General features: G+C 57.1%; 11 protein-coding genes across 11 annotated transcripts; 4 read left to right on the top strand and 7 right to left on the bottom strand.

The window, feature by feature from the left end:
• Positions 1-204: 204 nt before the first annotated feature.
• Positions 205-1,541, bottom strand: FDH1_1 (formate dehydrogenase (NAD+); the record flags this gene model as incomplete). The annotated part of the gene is made up of 5 exons (XM_028618155.1): positions 205-371; positions 485-1,110; positions 1,159-1,265; positions 1,323-1,383; positions 1,423-1,541. The coding sequence occupies 5 exons, from the start codon at positions 1,539-1,541 to the stop codon at positions 205-207; spliced, it is 1,080 nt and encodes a 359-aa protein (XP_028473833.1).
• An 832-nt stretch (positions 1,542-2,373) lies between these two features.
• Positions 2,374-3,226, bottom strand: EHS24_002414 (uncharacterized protein; the record flags this gene model as incomplete). The annotated part of the gene is made up of 4 exons (XM_028618154.1): positions 2,374-2,712; positions 2,751-2,861; positions 2,904-2,966; positions 3,014-3,226. The coding sequence occupies 4 exons, from the start codon at positions 3,224-3,226 to the stop codon at positions 2,374-2,376; spliced, it is 726 nt and encodes a 241-aa protein (XP_028473832.1).
• A 261-nt stretch (positions 3,227-3,487) lies between these two features.
• Positions 3,488-5,494, bottom strand: EHS24_002413 (uncharacterized protein; the record flags this gene model as incomplete). Its single annotated transcript, XM_028618153.1, has 6 exons — positions 3,488-3,885; positions 3,922-4,034; positions 4,077-4,325; positions 4,371-4,704; positions 4,755-4,891; positions 4,968-5,494. The coding sequence occupies 6 exons, from the start codon at positions 5,492-5,494 to the stop codon at positions 3,488-3,490; spliced, it is 1,758 nt and encodes a 585-aa protein (XP_028473831.1).
• Positions 5,495-6,603: 1,109 nt separating this feature from the next.
• On the bottom strand, positions 6,604-7,080 carry EHS24_002412 (uncharacterized protein; the record flags this gene model as incomplete). The annotated part of the gene is made up of 1 exon (XM_028618152.1): positions 6,604-7,080. One exon carries the CDS (start codon positions 7,078-7,080, stop codon positions 6,604-6,606), a length of 477 nt encoding a protein of 158 aa, XP_028473830.1.
• A 2,801-nt stretch (positions 7,081-9,881) lies between these two features.
• EHS24_002411 (uncharacterized protein) lies at positions 9,882-12,151 on the top strand (the record flags this gene model as incomplete). The annotated part of the gene is made up of 8 exons (XM_028618151.1): positions 9,882-10,260; positions 10,321-10,428; positions 10,480-10,787; positions 10,835-11,121; positions 11,161-11,188; positions 11,228-11,448; positions 11,498-11,697; positions 11,751-12,151. The coding sequence occupies 8 exons, from the start codon at positions 9,882-9,884 to the stop codon at positions 12,149-12,151; spliced, it is 1,932 nt and encodes a 643-aa protein (XP_028473829.1).
• A 1,382-nt stretch (positions 12,152-13,533) lies between these two features.
• EHS24_002410 (uncharacterized protein) lies at positions 13,534-13,812 on the top strand (the record flags this gene model as incomplete). Its single annotated transcript, XM_028618150.1, has 2 exons — positions 13,534-13,584; positions 13,630-13,812. 2 exons carry the CDS (start codon positions 13,534-13,536, stop codon positions 13,810-13,812), a joined length of 234 nt encoding a protein of 77 aa, XP_028473828.1.
• Positions 13,813-14,770: 958 nt separating this feature from the next.
• EHS24_002409 (uncharacterized protein) lies at positions 14,771-15,327 on the bottom strand (the record flags this gene model as incomplete). The annotated part of the gene is made up of 3 exons (XM_028618149.1): positions 14,771-15,003; positions 15,043-15,117; positions 15,156-15,327. The coding sequence occupies 3 exons, from the start codon at positions 15,325-15,327 to the stop codon at positions 14,771-14,773; spliced, it is 480 nt and encodes a 159-aa protein (XP_028473827.1).
• A 540-nt stretch (positions 15,328-15,867) lies between these two features.
• On the top strand, positions 15,868-16,578 carry EHS24_002408 (uncharacterized protein; the record flags this gene model as incomplete). Its single annotated transcript, XM_028618148.1, has 1 exon — positions 15,868-16,578. The coding sequence occupies one exon, from the start codon at positions 15,868-15,870 to the stop codon at positions 16,576-16,578; it is 711 nt and encodes a 236-aa protein (XP_028473826.1).
• Positions 16,579-16,759: 181 nt separating this feature from the next.
• Positions 16,760-17,461, top strand: EHS24_002407 (uncharacterized protein; the record flags this gene model as incomplete). Its single annotated transcript, XM_028618147.1, has 1 exon — positions 16,760-17,461. The coding sequence occupies one exon, from the start codon at positions 16,760-16,762 to the stop codon at positions 17,459-17,461; it is 702 nt and encodes a 233-aa protein (XP_028473825.1).
• Positions 17,462-17,802: 341 nt separating this feature from the next.
• Positions 17,803-18,832, bottom strand: EHS24_002406 (uncharacterized protein; the record flags this gene model as incomplete). The annotated part of the gene is made up of 5 exons (XM_028618146.1): positions 17,803-17,860; positions 17,903-18,077; positions 18,114-18,199; positions 18,241-18,591; positions 18,630-18,832. 5 exons carry the CDS (start codon positions 18,830-18,832, stop codon positions 17,803-17,805), a joined length of 873 nt encoding a protein of 290 aa, XP_028473824.1.
• Positions 18,833-19,162: 330 nt separating this feature from the next.
• On the bottom strand, positions 19,163-19,745 carry EHS24_002405 (uncharacterized protein; the record flags this gene model as incomplete). The annotated part of the gene is made up of 4 exons (XM_028618145.1): positions 19,163-19,338; positions 19,376-19,477; positions 19,515-19,592; positions 19,631-19,745. The coding sequence occupies 4 exons, from the start codon at positions 19,743-19,745 to the stop codon at positions 19,163-19,165; spliced, it is 471 nt and encodes a 156-aa protein (XP_028473823.1).
• Positions 19,746-20,002: the final 257 nt, after the last annotated feature.

The raw sequence follows: 20,002 nt of genomic DNA, 5'->3' as shown, positions 1-20,002 counted from the left end.
GACCGATTCGATCAGCATCTGGTGGACGGCCATCACCGACAGACGGACGTCACTGCGTGTGCGATTAATGCTTTGGGTTTCTCGTGTTCGTCTCGTGCCGTCCGCTGCCTCCTCGTCCACCCAACAGATTACTCCCAAGCAAACCTCCAATGAGTACAGACTGCATTTCGCTTCGGCACTAGATACTGCATACATACTCCCTGCTTACTTGCGCTGGCCGTAAGCCTTGGACGCGTAGTCACCATTCTCCACAATGATGTTGGCCGGGTTCTGCGGCTTGCCTTGGAGATAGTTGTCAATAATCTCCTTCGTGCCGTTGGCGTAGCGCTCCTGCGCATCGATGGTAGTGCCACTGTAGTGGGCAACCATGGCTACGTCTGTCAACAAAGGGAAACAAAGGAGCAAAAGCGCGTATAAGCGAGCTTGGGACCCGTCGGATGACAGTCCGGCGACGGACTCGAAAGCGGCCACAACTGCCACTCACCGTTTCCATTTCCGTTGGGAGCGCGCATGTCGCGCCAGGGGTGGTCGGCAGGTGCGGGCTGAACGTCCCAGACGTCACCGCCGTAGCCTGCAAGGTGTCCCGACTCGAGAGCCTCAACGACAGCCATGCGGTCGCAGATGGCGCCACGGGCGGTGTTAATGAGCCAGACACCCTTCTTCATCTTGGCAATGGCCGCCTTGTTGATCAAGCCGCGAGTGCCCTCGTGCAGGGGGCAGTTGACGGTGATAACATCACAAGAGGACAGCAGCTCGTCAAGAGTCGCGACACGGCGAGCGTTGATGGCCTTAGCGGCATCGGCGGGGAGGTCGGTGTAGTCGAACCACAGGAGCTCCTTGGGGTTGAAGGCCTCGAGACGCTGCAGGACACGGTAACCAATACGGCCGCACCCAATGGTACCGATAACCTTGCCCTCGAGGTCGTAAGCGTCGCGGGCCACCTGGGCGACGTTCCACTTGTGGGCGATAATCTGTTCATGGGCCGGGACAAAATTGCGAACAAGAACGAGCATGGTCATGATGACGTGCTCGGCAACGGACACGACGTTGGAGCCCGACACCTCGGCGACAGTGATCTTCCTGGCGTTGGCGGCGTTCAAGTCAATGTGGCTGGGGAGTGATTAGCTAGGTACTAGAGTAGCCACCATGACAACTCACTCGGAACCGACACCAGCGGTAACACAGAGCTTGAGGTTCTTGGCCTTGTCCATGACCTCCTTGGTGAGGTAGCCTGGGTGAAACGGCGTGGTAACGAGAATCTCAGCCTAGGCGGGGTGTCAGCAGCTTCTGGAAAGCGGTCTGCATAGCCACTCTTGACTGACATCAACAATGTTCTTCTGGAATGCGGAGTTGGGTCCCTCCTTGTCGTCGGTGACGACAACCCTGGACGTTATCAGCGCCACCCCCCTTGTTGGTACTTACTCGTGACCGGCCTTGACCAGCCAGTCATAGATGCCGAGCTTGTTCTCGGTGGTGCCGAGGAGGCGGGGCTGCTCCTTGGCGGCCTGGCCACCAGAGTAAAGAACGATGAGAACCTTCATTGTGTGGTTTGGATGTGGTTGATGAGAGGAGAGTAACGTGGGTGCGTGTGGGCGATGAGTCGTGTTGGACGTCGTCTCTTCCCACAGTGCTGTATATATATGACAACGAACGTGGGGGGTGGTCTAGTGTTGTTGCTTGGTCCGGACCGACTGCGTCACCTGTGCGTGTGGGCACTGCCCAGAACAGGTGCCAACCATCAGGCCCCCGCCCCCCTGGGAACCGCGCTGGCCGCGGCTGGGTGGTTGGCAGTGGTGTGAGGCCAAGGGGGTCTTGTGATCAAACGAGTGGCCGGAGTGGGGGCCTCGTATCGGTTGCCCAGGCCATTCGGTCAATTCGCGCGCGCGGAATGTCTCATTTCCGCCGTCCGCTTGACCCACAGTACCATAATGCGCATGACGCACCACCACGCGCACCACGTCGACGTCCCTCCGCCTTAGCCCCGGCAGTGTGCGGTACTGAATCCCGCACTTTCCCGGCGGTGCTTAGTATGTCGTGGGGGGCCTGACACTAGCAAAACGTCAACTGTCAGACTCTCCGCTAGCGGGTGCTGATGCCCACCAGGCCCAGCGTTTACCAGCTACCCTCCGATACGGGGGGTTCCTCTTATGCTTCTGTGCGACTGCGGCGTACACACGGTTACCCCGGCACAGAGCATATGCATCCCCCACACCTCGTCCGCGGGGCCGTGCTATCCCCACTATCGCAACAACAACCCAACGCGTCCACGTCGGTGGATCTGTGGGGTCGAAACGCGTCGTACCCGTGTGTGTGTGGGGGGGGGGGGGGGGGGGGGGTCAGACCCCCCCCAGAGACCGGAGAGCAGACTGTCCGTCAACCGGAGTGGAGGACGTCCACCTTGTCGTCCACGTTCAGCCCTGCAGTTTCCGACGCGGCCGGAAGGACGTCGTGGTCGTTCTCGACGCTCTGGGCCTCATTGTTCTTGCCCCTCTCCATCTCCAAGACCGCCTCTTGCATCTCAATGGCACAGTGAAGCGCCCACGCTGACACCCGCTTGCGGAGGGCCACAAACGTCTCAGTGGGTACTTCTTTCGTCTTGAGCCCCTTCAACGTGGTCGGGAGGACAATGCTGTCGATGCTGCCCTTGAGACCATGGCGACGGTGACGGTCAATGTTCAAGTCTCGACTGGTAAGGGTAGGGCGGTAGCTGGCCTATGGGTAAGCCCGCTTTCTTGTCGTTTTACACTTACGTGGACTGGGCGAGGCGTGGTCCCTGCCGTGTGGTGGACGGTAACTTTGGATAGCTTGGGTGTAGCGAGCACGCTGCGAAGCGGACGACCAGGCCTTGGGGTACCATTGCTCTGGATGGTGAGCAAAGATGTCACGGTGTACGTTCTACTCACGTCCTTGCACGCTCCGCGGGGGCGGGGAGACTTTGAGGTGGTGGATGTCTTCGAGTTTTTGATCTGTCGACCGTGTGAGTGAGTGGATGACGAGCTGGGGTTCCACATACCAGCTTTGCGACTCCGCTGGCGTCGTTGTCATAGGGCTTGGTGAACTTTGGGACTCTAGCCTGTTTGAACGCTGGTGTCTCGACGAAGCTTCTGACACGCATCATGGGCGCGAAACGGACATGGTGCTCGTGTTCGGCCATGGTGATGAAAGGTTTGAGAGCGACAGACGGTTGGGTGTTGGCGAACGTTGAAGACGAGGGCGAGGAGGACATGCTGGACATGTTTGTGTCGTGGAGTCGGTCGCTCGAGCCCATCACCTTGTGTGACACGATCGTCCTGCCGTGACCGCTGATCGCTACAGCCCTCCACTGACGTCGTGCACCCATCCAACACGACTGGTGGTGTCGTGTTGGGTTCTAACCTGGGCCCTTGAGTCTCACCCCCTCTCTGACCAACACAATACAGCAGTCTATACATGCAGCACCACCAACTTGGGGGTCTATTAATTGTCCGTCGATGAGAGATGAGTGGGGCTACGCGCCGGGGGTACCGGCGCCAGTAGAAGGCGTTGTGGAAGCAGCGACGACTGGGACGCGTTCTGCGGTGGCGAGTCCGTCCACCGATTCAACTTCGGAAGGGTCCGACAGGGCCCGCGAGAGGCGAGACGGTCCCGCACCGGGGTCGGAGAGCGCATAGTCGGTGCTGTCGCGGTCGCTAACGGCCCAGGTGGGGTCATAGCTTGGGGGGATGGTGTCAGGTAGGCGACCAGCATCGAGTTCCTGCTCTAGGCTGGTAAAGCCTGCACCACGCGCCAGCATGGCAGCCGAGGCGCTCTTGGAGCGTGCAACGGTGCTGACAGGAGTGGTTTGGTCCTGACTATGGCTGTTGATGACCAAGCCCAGGCTAGAGTCACGCGATTCGGCCATTGCGGCTGCAAGTGTCAGAAGAGCGACAGAGGAGGACCCACGGAGAGAAGGAGGGGCATATGGCGGGCTGAGATACGGCTGGTCGACAGCGGCGTCTGGCTCCTCGTCGATTTCAAACGCGCCATTGTCTGCCTCAAACGTGCGAGGGGCACCTCTGGACGGGTGGTCAGCTATAGCGAAAGACGACTCGACTCACCTCTTGCGCTCGTGACGGCGGTTCATGTACCACACGCCGAAGCCGACGATGACGGCCACGACCACGAGGCCACCAACAACTCCGCCCGCAATCGCACCAGCGTTTGTCGACTTGCCCCCACTGCCGGAACTTGAGTTTGAGGAGGAGCTGCCGGTGTTGGAACCGCCGTTCTCTCCGCTGGACGAGCCTGTTGTCGTAGTCCCAGTTGTTGATGACGTCGAGTCGGTGGTGTTTGTCGTATTGGCGGCCCTGTTTGTCGTCAGCTCTTTCCATTGCAGCCAGCGTTTTACTCACTGTATTGACGAGTAGAACGACATTGAGTGAATCCCTATCGGCCCATTGATGGTGGCTATGCCGGCCACAGTGAAAGTGAGTGTGTAATTCTCGGCTGGGTCGAGAGGAGAGATAAAGTAGTTGACGGGGTTGGTGTACTCGCGCGTAGCCGTGTACGTCGAGTTGGCACTGCCTCCCTGAGGTGGTGCCGGGCTGAGACTGACAGTGTAGTAGGACACTGTGGGCTGGGACGCGCCCTCGATGGAAAAGTAGCTCGTGTTGGCGGGAATGTCGACTGTGAACGACGATCCGACCTGGCCCACAAGGACGGGGTAATAGAGTGCCTGTGTGTCCCCTACAATGTCGCAATCAGTCCAAGTCCAATGGGGTGGTCCTGCTACTCACCATCACCTCCGATAGTCCACGATTGGGCCCACGCCCCACTGTACGTGTACAGGGCGTTTGGTCCGCTACTGGCGCCTGTCGCGTTGGAGCCCGTCAAGAAGAGCTCCTCGGTAACACTGGCCGCGCTAAAGGACGATCTGGGGGCCCGGTCAGCATGCTGTGTCTGCGATGACTGCGCTGGCTGCGGGGACTCTGTCTTTCCGCTCCTCTCACACTTCAAACGCAGCCTGGGTCTGGACGTTGACGCTGTCGAGGGTGAGGTTGCCGTTGTTCGAGTTGAGGCTGAGGGTTGCCGAGTGGTAGCCGGCGGACACTTCGCGGTAGGCCAGGAGCGGGTTGTTGGCGGTTGGGGTAAAGTCATAGTTGACGCCATCCACCGTCAGGCGCAAGTCGTTGCCTGAGGCTGTGCTCCCAAAATAGTAGACGCCGGTACCGTAAAAGGACAGGTCAATGTATGCGCCGCCCAGCGAGGTGTAGTGTGACGAGTTGCCTTGGCCATAGACGCTGTCTGACGAGGTGGCGGGCTTGGCAGAGTTGCTGTATGTGTTGTCCCAGCCGATGGTGGCGCTGGCAACTGTGCTGGGGGTGTACACGAGCATGGTGTCCATGTCGTTCAACGTGTAGTTGAAGGTGACATTCTTCAGAGTGCCGGCGGCCAACGTGACGTTTTCAAGCGCTGCAGCGGCCTGCGCTTGCATGAGCCCCAGGGCGAGGCCGAGGAGGAAGGCCGAGTGCCCCATGGCGGGAGGGAGGGAGAGTGAGTTGAATGAGAGAGAGAGAGAGAGAGAAAGAGAGAGAGGAATCTGGACAGTGTGTGTCTATCTCCTCTCGGACCAACGTGGGCCATGGGGTCGATGGTTCTCGTGAATCCCCCCCTGGGCGGCGCAACAGGACCCAAGCTTGGCGGCGCTAGTGGGCCCCCACACACACCCACACGCTCACAAGATCACAAGAGACACACCGACTGCGCTTTTAAATACATGCTTATGCATGCATGCACACGCTATGCCATGCATATCCCCCGGTGCATGGGGGGGGGAAGAAGAATCATCAATAAGACCGGGGGCCGCAGTCTGTTTCGTTTGGCCCCCCCCGTCAACCGCGCAACCGCCCGACCCTCTCTCCCATATCCCCCCCTGTGGTGGCGTTATGAGAGCAGTGCGGGCAGGGGCCGCTCGTCGTGTGAGAGAGACAGTTTGCCCAGCAGTCACTCGCAAGCAGCAGCATATGCATCATGCATGGGACAGAGCACAGACGTACAGAGTCTACATGAGACAGTAGTGAACCGTCGCTGTAAACAAACAATCAAAAGCACCCACAGGCCACAGGCCACACCCATGCCACCCAGCAATGACGTCACACAAGGCCACAGTGGTTTTGGCCTGAAACCCAGAGATCCAGAGACCTCCACACGCCTGGTGTCGGTAAACCTTCGGCACACAAGTCACGTGCAAAAGCGGGGCACCACCGCACCACCTTTTTGGTATCTGGCCATCTTGCATCTGGTCGAGGTCACTACGATCGTTGCAAAAACACTAAACAGTTAAATGGAGTGTGGTGCCCGCGCTGCACCTTTACAGGCGCAACACGTTCGGGGCACACCTTTACGCCGTTTCCGGATCCCTCCTACGACCGCCCTGTCACACCACGGTAACCCGGTCACTGCTACCGCACAGGCTGATGCGACCAGCCCCCCCATTCACAGCTCACTGAGACGAAACACTGATAACACCCTGATGGGGAGTTGCGGCCAAAAAAGGAATTCATACGGAGCACTAATATAAGAGAGAGGGGGGATGGGGGGGGGGGGGGGGGGGGGGGCAGTGTACAAGACATTGGGCATTGGGTCTCAGAAGGTAACAGAGCGGAAAGTGGAGCGGCCACGAATAACAGAAGGGGGAGGCGCGTTCTCGTCCTGGAACCCGCGGCGCCTCGAGGCTGTGGTAGGGACGGTGCAGACGCGACGGGGGGTACCAGGCGATTGGTCGGTGTTGATCGCGCGTGAGTTGCCAAAGGCCATGCGGACACCGACGGGGGACCATTGCGGCGAGGGGGGGAGAGCGTTCATGTGGAGAGGAGTGGAGAGACCACGGCGCTGAGAGTGGCGACGAGGTGAGGCACGAGGACTCTCGGCAGGGTCCGTGGCGGCACGCTTGCGAACAGGAGAGCGGATGATGGCCGGAGTAATGGGCGGGGTAGTAGTGGTCACCGTGGAATCCGTCAAAGGAGAAACTGTGGACGTCGAGGAGGAGATACTAGTGGTGACCGTAGTGGTGACATTGATGCAGAAAACAAAAGTGGCATGGGGGCGGTTGGCGAAGGGCATGTTGGTGATGTGCTGTCTGTGTGACTGTGAGACCTGACTGATCAGCTCCCTTCCTGGAGGGAATCTGCTTGCTCACGATTTGGATTTCCGGAAAGGTGGGGGGTAACTAACAAGGCAGATGGGCTCTCGGCGAGGCCTGACTCCGCGACGGTAAGGACAGACTGGACCCGTGGGTGGGCCGGTGGGAAGGAATGGCTGAGGGACTTGATGGATGGAGAACCAAGACACCGCTGGCCAGACTTGACTTATATCCTCAGCCAGTGGGGCTCAATGTCGACTACCGCCAGTAGTCGGCACGGCAGAAGACGACACAGTCGGCCAGTGCTGCCCGCTCGCGTCGCTGCTCATTGACTGGAATAAGGCCCTGAGCCGAGTGATGTCTCGCCCATAGACCCTTCCCTTCCCGCCTGCGAGGCGAGTAGTCATCTGTGCATCTGTTGCACGGTCCTCGGCGCCGCCGAAGGTGCAGACAACAGAACGTCCATGATGAGATCTGTTCAGGGTATCCAGGTCGGCTTGGCGGTTCGTGTCGCGCAGCTGTGTCCTCTACTTACCAGATAATGATCACAGCAGGTTTGCCCAAAGGTCGCGGTCCACCAAGTACATACTGGCTGACGCGACATCTGCAGTACTGGCCATGGCGGTGTATCGAGCAAGCTTTCCCCCTTTCGTGGTCAGCGCGAACGTGTTCTACGCACTTCTGGTCACCCAGGACCACAAAAGCCCATCATGGTCGTTGAACAAAAGACGGATCGACGCGTTGTGACAGACGCGTTCGCCAGGACCTTGGCACTTGCCGCATTCGGCCATCAAAAGCCCATCGTGACCTACGCGTCTACTCACGGTCACACCTCCTCCTTGGACCATCTACTGTCCAATATGATGGTCCTGCATGCCAAGGGTCGATAAATCTATGACAGAAGTCTACTGGCATGCATATGGAAGCACGTACCGTTGCCATAAAAACGAGGGACGCTTCAGGCTGCTTCCTTAGGCTTGTACGCGCACCGCTTTGAGGCAGTCACCAACACGGGCCCGGACCTCATCTCTGATCTCTGACTGACAGATCTCTTTACGCCACAGTGCGCAAACTTCTCATTGATGGCACACGGCTACCGCATTGGTGGCCACTGGCCACTGGAGCACATCGAGAGAGAACAGACCGGAAGGAGTACACGGTTCCGTTCTGCTGCCCATCGTGCGACCTGCATCTCAGTTCGTGATCGCAGGAGAATAAAGGATGGGTCACCCACTCCGCTTATGCCTCAGGTTGGCCTGCACTGTACACTGTGCTGGTCATGGGGGACGCAGTAACACAATTGCGAATTTGCACCCCTCGATTCCTGGTGAGAGCCCTCGTCGCAAAGTCGTCCATTGTCTCTATTTCTACGTCTACGTCACAATAATGCGGGCTCGCCCCTGTCATTTGCGGTCGCCCTTTCTTAACCGCAGCACGGTGCCCAACGATAGCCTTGATGCCATAGACCGGCTCGGGGTTGCTTGGGCCATACGAAACTCTGAACTGGCCGGGGCGACTGTGAAGACTTGAGGCTGGGAGCGAGATCGATGAAACAGCGAGTCTCTTGAGACCACAGTTGAAGCAGGCAGGCCTCTGCTGTGTTGCTCGCGAGTCCTCTCCAAGTGCAGTTGGCGAAGCTCTGCAGTGGATTTGAAGGGGCCAATGTTTCGAATGAAGCCGTACTGGGATCCGAGCATTGTCCATTGTGGGGTAGACGCTGTGTCCTGATTGGGCTGCCTGGAGAGCGAACGTCAGTACTCAAACATCCTCGACGGTTTGACCAACTCGTCTGAACTCGATCGGTCAGGCAGTGCTGGATTGTCTGTCGCACAACTTGCCCAACTGTCAAATGATCGGCAATCGGCAGCTTCATGGGCTGGGCGAGACACTGGCACCGCATGGGTGATGGCGGGGGCGGCTGAGAGCTTTAGCCATATCCACAGTGGATTGTTCGAGGCAGGAAGCTCACAGCTCTCTGTTGACAGCTTGTCTGTCAGTTGAGAGTGATTGAGCATGAAGTGGGTACGAGAGGACAAGAGCGAATATGAGGGGTGGCAGCATCAGTGGGCGGTGGTCTCACTGATGGGGATGCGGTGCGAGGGGAAGGAAGCAGTCCGCTTCCTCGACACACAGCAAAATTGCCCCATCACACCAACACTTGTTGTGCTCGCAGCTCCATACCCTCATATGCATGCAGCTGGTGGAAACAGAGGAAACCAGACGTTATCTATCTACGCAGCCTTCTCCCCGTGGGTCCCCTCAGTCTTGCCGGCGGGGCCGTTCATGTCAGACAGACGTCGATGGGTGCATTTCGGAGAGTCAGTACGTGCGTGACTGGTGCGTGCCAGATTGCCTGATACTTGATCGTATCGGTAGTGTTTGGAAATGGCCTGCGACGATTGGCAAACGTGGCCACGCCGGTATCTTATATCTTGTGCTCGCAAGATAGTCATGTTTGCCGACACAAACACGAAGACCACGACAGCATCAATCCCACGATCCCAAGCGCCACGGCTGTACGGATGTTTCGAGGATGTAACATATCCTGGACCCTCGCCTACTTTTACAATCACCGCAACCCGTTTTCACTTGTTGCGCTTTGAGCAGTCCACAAAGCTATGCTACTGGTCAGTTCTGCCCACCTCTAGGGGAGCTCGCGCACGATCCCCACTCTCTTTCCAGCCGCAATACTTCGGAGCACGTCTTGCAGAGCGATGAGTGAGCGTTCCAGCTAGGCGCCACCGGCCAACACCGAGCCCGAGACTCACTCCCGCCATGGGCCATGGGCGTTTCGGGCGCCGGCCGTGGGCCAACAGCTTGGCGTGTGGTATATATACACCAGGCCAACATCCCTTGTCGCATTGTTCTGCCCTACACGCTCCTCGTCCCACTCCCGCCCATCCTCACGCTCGTTTCCTTGGCCATCTTGCGTGCCATGGGCGCCTATTCTTCAGATTCCGGAGGGACAATGTCCAGCCAGGACTATACTCTCAAACGCTTCCCGTGGAGGAACAAGACTACGCCATGGGCCGATCTTGTCAATCACGAGTACAAGGGGAGCGGCACAGAAACCGATCCCTATGTGGTCGTGTGGCTGCCTGACGATGCCGAAAACCCGTTGACCTTCAAGCCACGTTACAAATGGAACATCACCATCCTCGGTGAGTTGCAGCGTCCTCCCAGGGCCTTTAGTGTACGGCGTGCGGGCTGAACACCTGCAGCTGCAATGGGCACCCTGGCTGTCAGTATGGGCAGCTCAATGTTGAGTGCCGCCATCACAGCTATTGAGGAAGCATTCCCGGGCTTCAACACCATGCTCTACATTATGGGTGAGTCCTGGTCCCTCGATCCCTCAGGAGATCACCGGCTCACGTTCAAAGTTACGGGCATTTACGTTCTTGGATTTGTGGTGGGCCCGTTGCTTTGGGCACCAGCTTCAGAGATCTTTGGACGCCGTTCCATGTTCATCATCACGTACATTCCCTTCACCGCCTTTTGTGCTGCTGTGTGCGGAGCCAAAGACCTCAATACATTGCTCGTGTTGCGCTTCTTTGCAGGCACCTTTGGCAGCAGCACCATGACCAACGCTGGTGGCATCATTGCCGACATGTTTGACCCAAAGCAACGCGGTCTTGCCATGGGTGTCTATTCGATCATGCCCTTCCTCGGTCCCACCATTGGCCCCGTCGTGAGTGTTCGGCACGGGCATACAAGGGAGAGGACTGACAGTCGCAGGGCGGTGGCTTCCTTTCGCAGGCCGCCAAATGGGAGTGGGTCGGCGCGGTCATCGCCGCCTTTGCTGGCATTCTCACCATCATCTCCACCATCCTCCTGCCGGAGACGTACGCACCTGTTCTTCTGCGTCGCCGCGCCACTCGACTTTCCAAACACACCGGCCTGGTGTATCGCTGCCAACATGACGTGGCCAAGCCCCTTCATACAAAACAGCTGTTCTTGAATCAGCTCCGTGTCCCTTTGGTCCTCCTCTTTACTGAGCCTGTCGTCTTACTTACGTCTCTCTAGTGAGTAGATGCCTCTACAGTGTGGCTAACGAGATTCAGCCTGTCTGTGGTGTACGCCATTCTCTACGTAAGCCCCCGAAAAGCCAGCTTTTGACTGACTTTACAGATGGAGTTTACAGCTTTCCCTATCGTGTTCCAAGGTCATCGTCACTGGTCACCAGGCATCAGCGGGCTGGCATTTGCCGGTGTCACAGTTGGAGCCTTCCTAGCTCTGGCGGTCCTGATGTTCTATATCAACCCTGCATACGCCAAGGCCCATCAGAAGAATGGCTACATGCCACCGGAGGCCCGCTTGCCTGGCGCCATTGCCGGCGGCTTCCTGCTTCCGTGAGTGCCGTTACTACGTGTGTTGTTTTTCATGAAGCTCATGTCCCAGTATGGGTCTCTTCATCTTTGCCTGGACTTGCATGCCCGTCCGCATTCACTGGATTGCGCCCATTATCTCGACTGTCCCGTACGGGGCTGGTCTTGTGCTCCTCTTCCTCAGCGTGTCAAACTATGTTGTCGACTCGTATCTGCTAATGGCCGCGTCGGTGCTGGCCGGCGGAACAGTGATGCGTTCAATCCTTGGTGTCGGTGCGTCTTCTTACATGCTCAAAACCTCTGTCTTCTGACTATCTCTCTCTCAGTGTTCCCCCTGTTTACCGCCGACATGTACACCAACCTCGGTCCCCAGTGGGCCGGCACGCTCGTCGCCTTCCTTGCCCTCGCCTTTGCTCCGGCTCCAATCCTCCTGTACATGTACGGCCGCAAACTTCGCCGCATGACCAAGATTGGTCGCGAGGCAGACGACCTTGGTGTGATGATTGTCAAGATGATGCAAGCTCAGCAGGCAGCTGACCAACATGCTGCTCATCCTGAAGTTCACCGATCGCCCGACGAAGACGAAGAGGAAGCCATTGCCCGTTCCATCGCAGACATGGACGAGGAGACCGCCCTGGACACGATGGTGGAGTTGGTCCGGACGGAGACACGCAAGACACAAGCGTCTCAGCGCTCGGGATACGGTGAAGGGGAGAAGCAGTCGTAAGAGATGCGAGGTTGTTTTCAGGAACAAGATTTCATAGACGCCAAGACATGTACACCGTGCGGCCCATTCTTAACCACGGTCCTCGGCCACAATCTCTCTCAACACCACGCTCCGCCAAAATGTTCCAAAGGGGCCAAAGGCCAAGTATGGATTGAGTGATGTGCTTCTTCCACGGCATCACGTTCTTGGGCGGAACTTTAGCTCTGGGGCTCTGTGGTGCCGCGGCGCTTGTGTATATATGTGTGAGGCGCTGCCAAACCCCCAAAAGCAGGTGGCCACGATGAGGCGACGGGTGGTGAGCACTCGAGCATTCTTGCGGTGTGTATTCGGGACCTTGGCGCTTTGGCCTTTGGGCGGCGTTGTGTGAGAGCATGCCTACCACCTCTCGACGCCACCACTCCAGTGTGCTCAATGGTGCGCTCGCTGATATCTCGGAATGCACAAGGATAAGGTACCCACCCACCTTGTGCCGGTAGCAAGCCACTCGGGGTGAGGTGAGCAATCCGACACAATCCAAAAGGCGCTCAGACTTGTTATTCGTGACGAAGGCATCCTTCCACCACAGCAGCCTTGAGACTCATGGACCGACTAGATCTCCTGCTTATAAGACACATACCAGCATCCAGCAGCCCAGTTCGCCAGCTCCATTGACGCCGCACGGAACCACGATGGCTCGTGCAGCCAAGCGCCTCGTGAGGTACAGACTCGTGTTCGGCGTGTGTGCTTGCGGCGTCGCTGCGGCGGACAATGCGTTTCCAGTGAGATTCCTGGTGAGCTGTAAAGGACCGTCCAGGTCGCTATCTATACATACACGTCTCTTGCATCAGAATGCACCCTCCTTCTTGCTCACCACCGTCTTCACTTTCTCACGTTTCTGCCCGCAAGTGCTCCATCGCCAAATGCCAGACCAAGCAATGTATCGTCAAGAGGCCCAGCGCTACGTCCGCCGTCGGCTGCGATCGTTCGTTGACAGCATGGTCCTGGAGGCAAGTCCATGCACCTGGGCGTGAATGCTGCTAAACAAGCAACAGCTATCCGAGCATCCCACCTGGGCAGCACACACAGCCTACTTGAATGCCACGATTCAAGTTGGCAAAACACAAGACTGTTACGTGCAGTTTTCACATGGCCAATACGGGCGTCCTTCTGGAACCCGGCCACACGCTGGCCCCGACCCTCCCTCGCCAGTGATACCAGCCAGTCGGCACTCGACGAGACAGAGCACAAGCGGCCAGTTGTCCCAAGGATCACATGGAGTATCGCACCAGTTTGCACCACCTCGGTCAGCACTACACCCGGGCTCATCCTTCCCTCCTGGGCAAGGAAGCGGTGATGAACTATTTGTTCCGGTCCATCCACCCACTCTAGCCCAACAGGCGGCAATGCAGCAAGCCTTAATTCAGCACAAACAAGCACACGTCTTCACTCACCAGGTACGTTCAAGTAGGCATTGGTACACTAACACGCAGACTCTTCAGCAACAACACGCGCATGGCACCGAACGCCAGCGGCCGTCAACGGCTTCGACTTTGAGACGATTCTCGGCAGAAGTCGCTCCAAAGGAACCATCATCGCCGTCTGCAAAGGCCCTCTCCAAACTGCGGGTATCGCCACCCACTAGCCAGATGGGAGCGGGCACACCTGGCAAGCTTGGCACTTGAGTAGACCGCCCACAAGCTCGAGAAGGGATGGCGCATCGGCAGGACCTCAACAATAGCGACCCCACAGTTACCGAGCATGCTTCCACCACGACAGTCCTCAATGGTGTGACCGGCATGTCGTCCCCCAAAGCGGATAACAGACCTTCACCAGGGAGTGCTGGGCGGAAGCGACGGTACGAGGAGGACGACATGGGCGGCGGCAACTATCGAATCTAAGTCGTTCACTGATGGGATCAGTCAATCAGGTAGACCTGCATGCATACCTACTTCTGTTCCGATCACTCGAACAATCCTCCGCGTCAGGATGAAGCACCAAGGTCTACCGTCCACCAGGGGAATGTGTGGAAGGTCTGTATTGTTGTCCATTTACCACCTCATCCACATCAATGCCACCACCGCGACCCACGGATCGTGACCTGGTACATTTGGCGTCAAGATTCCAGCTACCGCATGTCACCCCTCTTGCCCATCTTACACCCCCTCAATATCGATCCTCCTGCCAACAAGAATCATATTCATGCTCTGCCCTCCCCACCACTAGTATCACCCAGCGGTGTTCACCGCCATCAGTTGTCGATCACCCGCCTGCCACTGTCTTGGCAAGAGACTGGGCCACATGCGACCTCTCCGTCGATCTCGGCCATGTTTTGCGCGTTTCTTCCGATCCCCTCCAGGTGCCCGACAACTTGGAAAAGAGGCAACTCCCACCCTTCTAATGGGCTACGCCCACTGCTTCTGGCATCCAAGGCCCGGTCGGAAGTCAAAAGTCGAGCAACACAAACCAACCGAATAGACGATCTTCCAATCCTGACCGCGACCCTCCCTCCCCTACACAGCAGCCGCGTGGCCATTGTCAGGTTTAGACGCAAACCTAGTCAGCCAGCGCATGTCAGTGATGACATAGATTAGTGCAGTTCATGCATACAGTTTGTAAGCGACCTGGGAGACGTTATGTGTACTAGTTGCAAGACACCTTGGATGCACCTTGTGCGTGACTGGTTTCGAACCTCAAGGGCACAAGCAGGGGACGGGTACGGCGCGCAAAGTAAACAATCTGCGGGTTCCCAGCGGGACTATCGTCTTGGCCGGTGAGCATGCCGGCGTTGGTCGACCTGGCCTGAAGAGGTGACGCCTGCTCTGGAGCGGGACGGTCCTTCTCCTTACCGTAGCCATACACACGGGCGGGAGGAGCTACAGGAGTCAGCGCGGTGTGGCGGCATGACAACTCACCTGGTGAATGTGTTTCCGCATAGTCATGCGCGATGCTAGACAATACGCTACCGCGTCGTTCCTCGTCGAAGTCGGCTATACGTGTCAGAAGAGGCATGCATGTCGGTACTCACTGTCGATGTAGCCTGAGCAGTGCACGTCCAAGATGATTTGCCCGAAAAGAGTCACGGGCCGCTGCAGGTCCTTCAAGCTCCATGGCTCGAGAGTGAAGAGCGACACTGGGCGGGGTTTTCTGGGCTTGCCAGGCTTGAACCACACAGGTCTGGTGGTACAGAGACGGAGCATGGGGGCGAGAACAATTGAAGGGCGCCGTCACCTTCGTCGGCAGACACAAGGCTGTTCCCTATGTATGTAACCAACTCGGATTGGGACACCTGGTGAGCCAATGTTTAAGCATGTATCAGGTCCATCATGGTTCTCGTTCCAGACTGCTACAGCCCCAGATGATTGATGCCGGGTTCCAGTCCGGTTCCAGTCGGAGCTTGTGCCATTGCCAACGATCGATGAACCTTCTTGTGTTTTCAGGCCGATTAAATCAGTCTAGAATCAGGTTCCCAAGACAGGTGGCACTGATATGGGCATTGATATGTGAGGAAGGGACACAACAACCAGAAGCGAGTGGGACCCAAGGGCAGTGAAGAGGTGCATGCTTCAGCCTCAACGCATGTGCGACATGCTTGAAGTCGGCGGTTGGCACCTTCAAACCACGATCAACTCGGCGGACGTCATAACTGCTATGCCATCACCAGTGCGCCGTAGACACACAAATTCCTTGAACACCAACGGTTCCACTTGCCTTCTAACAACAACATCAGTTGGCGCCCCATGGTACAGCCCATGTCTGAAACCGAAGCCCAGTCGTTAATCGCACGCTGCAACAAGGGTAACGAAATCGATCTGTTCGACCGCCACATTCACCTCGTCGACGATTTCGTTGTCATGTGGAACAATGCCGAAGCCCCAGCCGGCAGTGAGGTCGCGGGAGAACTCTGTGCAAGGAACATCAATGCGGTTGAAGCGATGCGCTTGGTAGCGGCTCGCACAAACGTCCCAGTTGCTGAAGTCATGTACTTTTCCAGCGAAGAAGGCATCATCATCCAGCGCCGTATCCCAGGTGTCCTCCTCTTTGATGTCATCAGAGACATGAGCGCCGAGCAACTGGCTATTGCTCTTTTCCAGGTAGCCCAGTTGGTCTGCCAGCTTGCAAAGGAGCAGATCACGACCTGCCCGCTGACCGCCGCTGGAGGACACCGCATTTTCCAGCCCACTGCCGAGGAGCACCTGACCCAACTATCGCCCGATGAACTTACCCGTCAAGTCTTCATTCTGTCTCATCTTGATCTCCACCCCAGTAACATTATCATAACAGAGGACTGGTCTCAGGTGGCTGGGTTGATTGATTGGGAGCGTGCTGCATACGTGCCTCTCGAGACAGCCTCCTATGCCCATGAGATATGCGGGTGGAGCTGCTGCCCGCCCGAGTGGGGCCTCCTGTTTGAGTATGTGAAGGACATGATGGGGCTAAGAAAGCTTTAGTAGTGTCCGGCAAATATGCAAAGTCTTCATGAGCCCACCCCGTCACCCTGCGACTCCGATGTCCTCGGGGTGGCTGTAGGCACATGTAAGCCGCCCATCACACCCACCATTTTCTCATGCAATCATAAGTGGTACACTGACCCATCTTCTCATTTCCCCCCTCTCCAAACGCAATCAACCGATGTCCTACACCCTTTCGAAAGCACAGGCCGACTCGCTCGTCAGTCGTTGCAGCGAGAGCAACGCCCTTAATCCGCCATTTGACCGACACGTCCATCAAGTGGACGAGTTCATTATCTTGGTCAACAACACCCAGTCTGGTTACGACGGCTACATCCCCGACACATGCGTCTCTGACAAGAATGCAAACGCTCTTGCCGCCATGCGCTTGGTCTCCCACTTCATTCCTGTGGCCGACGTCTTGTTCGTCTCCCCCAAGCTTGATATCCTCATTCAACGCCGCGTCAGGGGCGTCACTCTGGACAAAGTGATGAAGGATATGACGGAGGAGCAGCGTGCGGCCTCGATTCTGCTTGTGGCAGACCTCGTCTGCAAGCTTTCCCAGCACACAAACGGAACATCGCCTCAAACTGTCAGTGGAACACGGCCGATCTTTCACGACCTCGCGGAGGAACACCTCAACTTGACCCCTGCCAACCTCCGGAACCAACCCTGCGTGCTTTCGCACCTTGACCTGAGCCCCAGTAACATTATCATGACGGACGATTGTTCGAAGGTCGCAGCCCTCATTGACTGGGAGTTCGCAGCGTACGTCCCCCTGGAGACTGCCGCGTATGTTCACCAAAAGTGCAATGGACATCACGGCAGTGCCTGGGCGAACTTGTTTGACGTAGTCAAGGTGATGCTGGGTTCGCAGTCGTGAAAGAGTAGATAAACGTAAATCATTGCTGAGAGGCCAGTCTATACATGAGAGGATGTATGCAGAGTGACTCCTGTCATTGAATCATTACCCGAAGTCCTGAGAATGCGGTTCGACAGCGAATGTCGCCAACGGGTACGCCTCGGATATCAGTCTTCCGAATCCATGACAAGGAACTTTGTGGGTCAGACCGTTGCGCTTGCGAGAGTGGTGGATCCTTGGGGTATACGTAGGACAGACTGTGAATGAGACAGATGTGCAACGGCCAACCAAGCATGTACGCAGCATCATGTGGTAGACCACTGTTATCCCAGCACCATGCTAGAGAAGTGTTCATCCACAGTTCACAACTTGGCGGAGACCTTCTCTGCTTTCGGTCTACGAGCACCTTCCGCACCAACACTGGGCATGTCAGCGTTTGTGGTCTATTTGCCGTGTACTCACAGCTGACCCGTCGTTTCCATGCGGAATACACCTTGGGCGTCCGGGATAAGCCAGCAGCCAAAGTTGTGGTCTGGGTCCGTGATGCTGACGACAAACGCAGCGACGACGTCTTCCATGTTACACATACCCTGCTTGGGGTTTGGGTGAACAAAGTCGTCCGTCATGAGGCCGGTTTCTAGGGTTAGACACGATGTCAGGGAGGGCAACTTACTGGTAAAGTATGGGCATACAGTGACGGCCCTAATTCCAGAGTCCTGGCAATGATCCAAGATTCCCTTTACGATACCAAGGATACCACTGACTGTTAGCATGTAAACAAGTACAACAATCGCACGTACGCTTTGGACGCGCCGTACATTGGCCCGTTGTTGGCGCCATAAAAGGTCGACAGCGACCCCGTAAAGCAGACACATTGCAACCCTGGATCGACGCGCGTGTCCTTTTCAAAGTGCCAGAGTGCCAGCCGGGTGGTGTACAGGACGCCAATGAGGTCGACCTCGAGTGTCGTCATGTCCGGTGGTGTGGGACGGTCGCCAGACCCAGCATGGTCACTGAGCAGCCCCACTTCGCTGATTCCTGCGTTGGGGAGCACAATGTCAATGCTACCAAAGGTCTTCTTTCCAAGGTCGAACAGCGCGACCTGGTCATCCCAGGCTGTAACGTCACACTTGGCCGATACTGCTACGCCACTGAGAGTCAGTGCAAGCCACTACGATCCAATGCTCACCTTCCATGTGCTGCGTGGACCATTTGGACAGTCTCTGCAAGTCCCGTGAGGTTGACGTCACCGAGAACGACCTTGGCCCCCAGATTGGCGAAGGCGAGGGCAGTCTCTCGGCCAAAGCCGGAGCCTGCGCCCGTGATGAGGATGGTTCGTTCCTTGAGACGTGAACCGTAAGCCAAGCATTGTTCCCGAGTGAGAGACGGCATTGTGAGACGAGACGGAGTGGTCAGAGAGAAAGAAGGGGGCTGACCAACTGGTTGGCTGTGCGCACGCTGGTGGCGCACCGGCCGGCTGTAGGCGGAGGGGAAATAGCCGGCGCGGACACGGAGTCTCGGTTGTGACCGGCGATCGCCGTTGCCGTTGGGGGCGAGATCGGCGTCTTGTGTGCTGTTTATCCCGTTTCGCATCGCGTCTCCCAAGTGTCCTTTCTAGACTTTAGAGGCTACAGACGGCGCAACAAAGATAGATCCATGGCACTCTTACGTGTTTGGTTGTTACCACGTTGGCTATTGAAACAAAGAACAACGAACACCCCCTTACTGGTTGTGCACCAGGCGGGCAGACCCACTGGCCTCATCAGCCTGGTCACCAAATGGCCCCTCATCATCGCGAGTACCGCCAGAGAAGGCCCCATGCATAATCATCTGGTTGCCCCCTTCCGGTACATCTTGCTTCACGGGGTCGGGGCCTTTACCACGCTCCTGGCGCCAACCTGCGTGTCAGGTTCCTGCCCCAGTAGTGTCACTTACCACAGCGACCGCAGCCCCAGATTTTTACCTCTCCGAGAGGGAAAACTGGAACGACCCAGAAGAAGGAGAAGACACGCTCCTGCGCGGCGCCCACTACGGCGGCTAATGTGAGCTTCTTCCAGGATGTGCATCCACTAACGCGCGCCGCATTGCGGACAGATACGACCATATTGAGTACCAGTTTCCTGGACGATACGCTTGGGAGCCATGTAGTCCACTCCACACGTTAGGCTGGTGACGGTGGCAACGACTCACCGAACGTGTGGCGTTCCCACCTAGGAAGAGCAGGTGCGGTTTCGCCTGTCTTGGCGTCGACAACGTTACTGTCCACGGCGTTGGGGTTCGTCCGGCCAAAGATCGAGAAGGACATGTCGATGTCGGTGCAGTTATTGAGTGTTATGGACAAGCGTCAGAAGTGGGCAATGGGAAGCAGATTGGAATCGATGCGGTTGTGAAAACTAAGGGGGCGGTGTGGAACGGCTCACTTGTGCGTCTAAACCGTCGTTGCTATGCAACAGCAACTTAGAAGCCGCCGAGATCACAGGTGACTTCCGCAGCAAACCGGGTGATGTTGCAACGAATGCATAGAGGCCCCAGACCCAGCAGTATCTATGTACATGGCGGGTG

The sequence above is a fragment of the Apiotrichum porosum genome, assembly GCF_003942205.1.
Source record: "Apiotrichum porosum strain DSM 27194 chromosome Unknown scaffold_12, whole genome shotgun sequence".
Lineage (NCBI taxonomy): Eukaryota > Fungi > Basidiomycota > Tremellomycetes > Trichosporonales > Trichosporonaceae > Apiotrichum > Apiotrichum porosum.
This window is presented reverse-complemented; position numbering and strand designations above follow the sequence as displayed.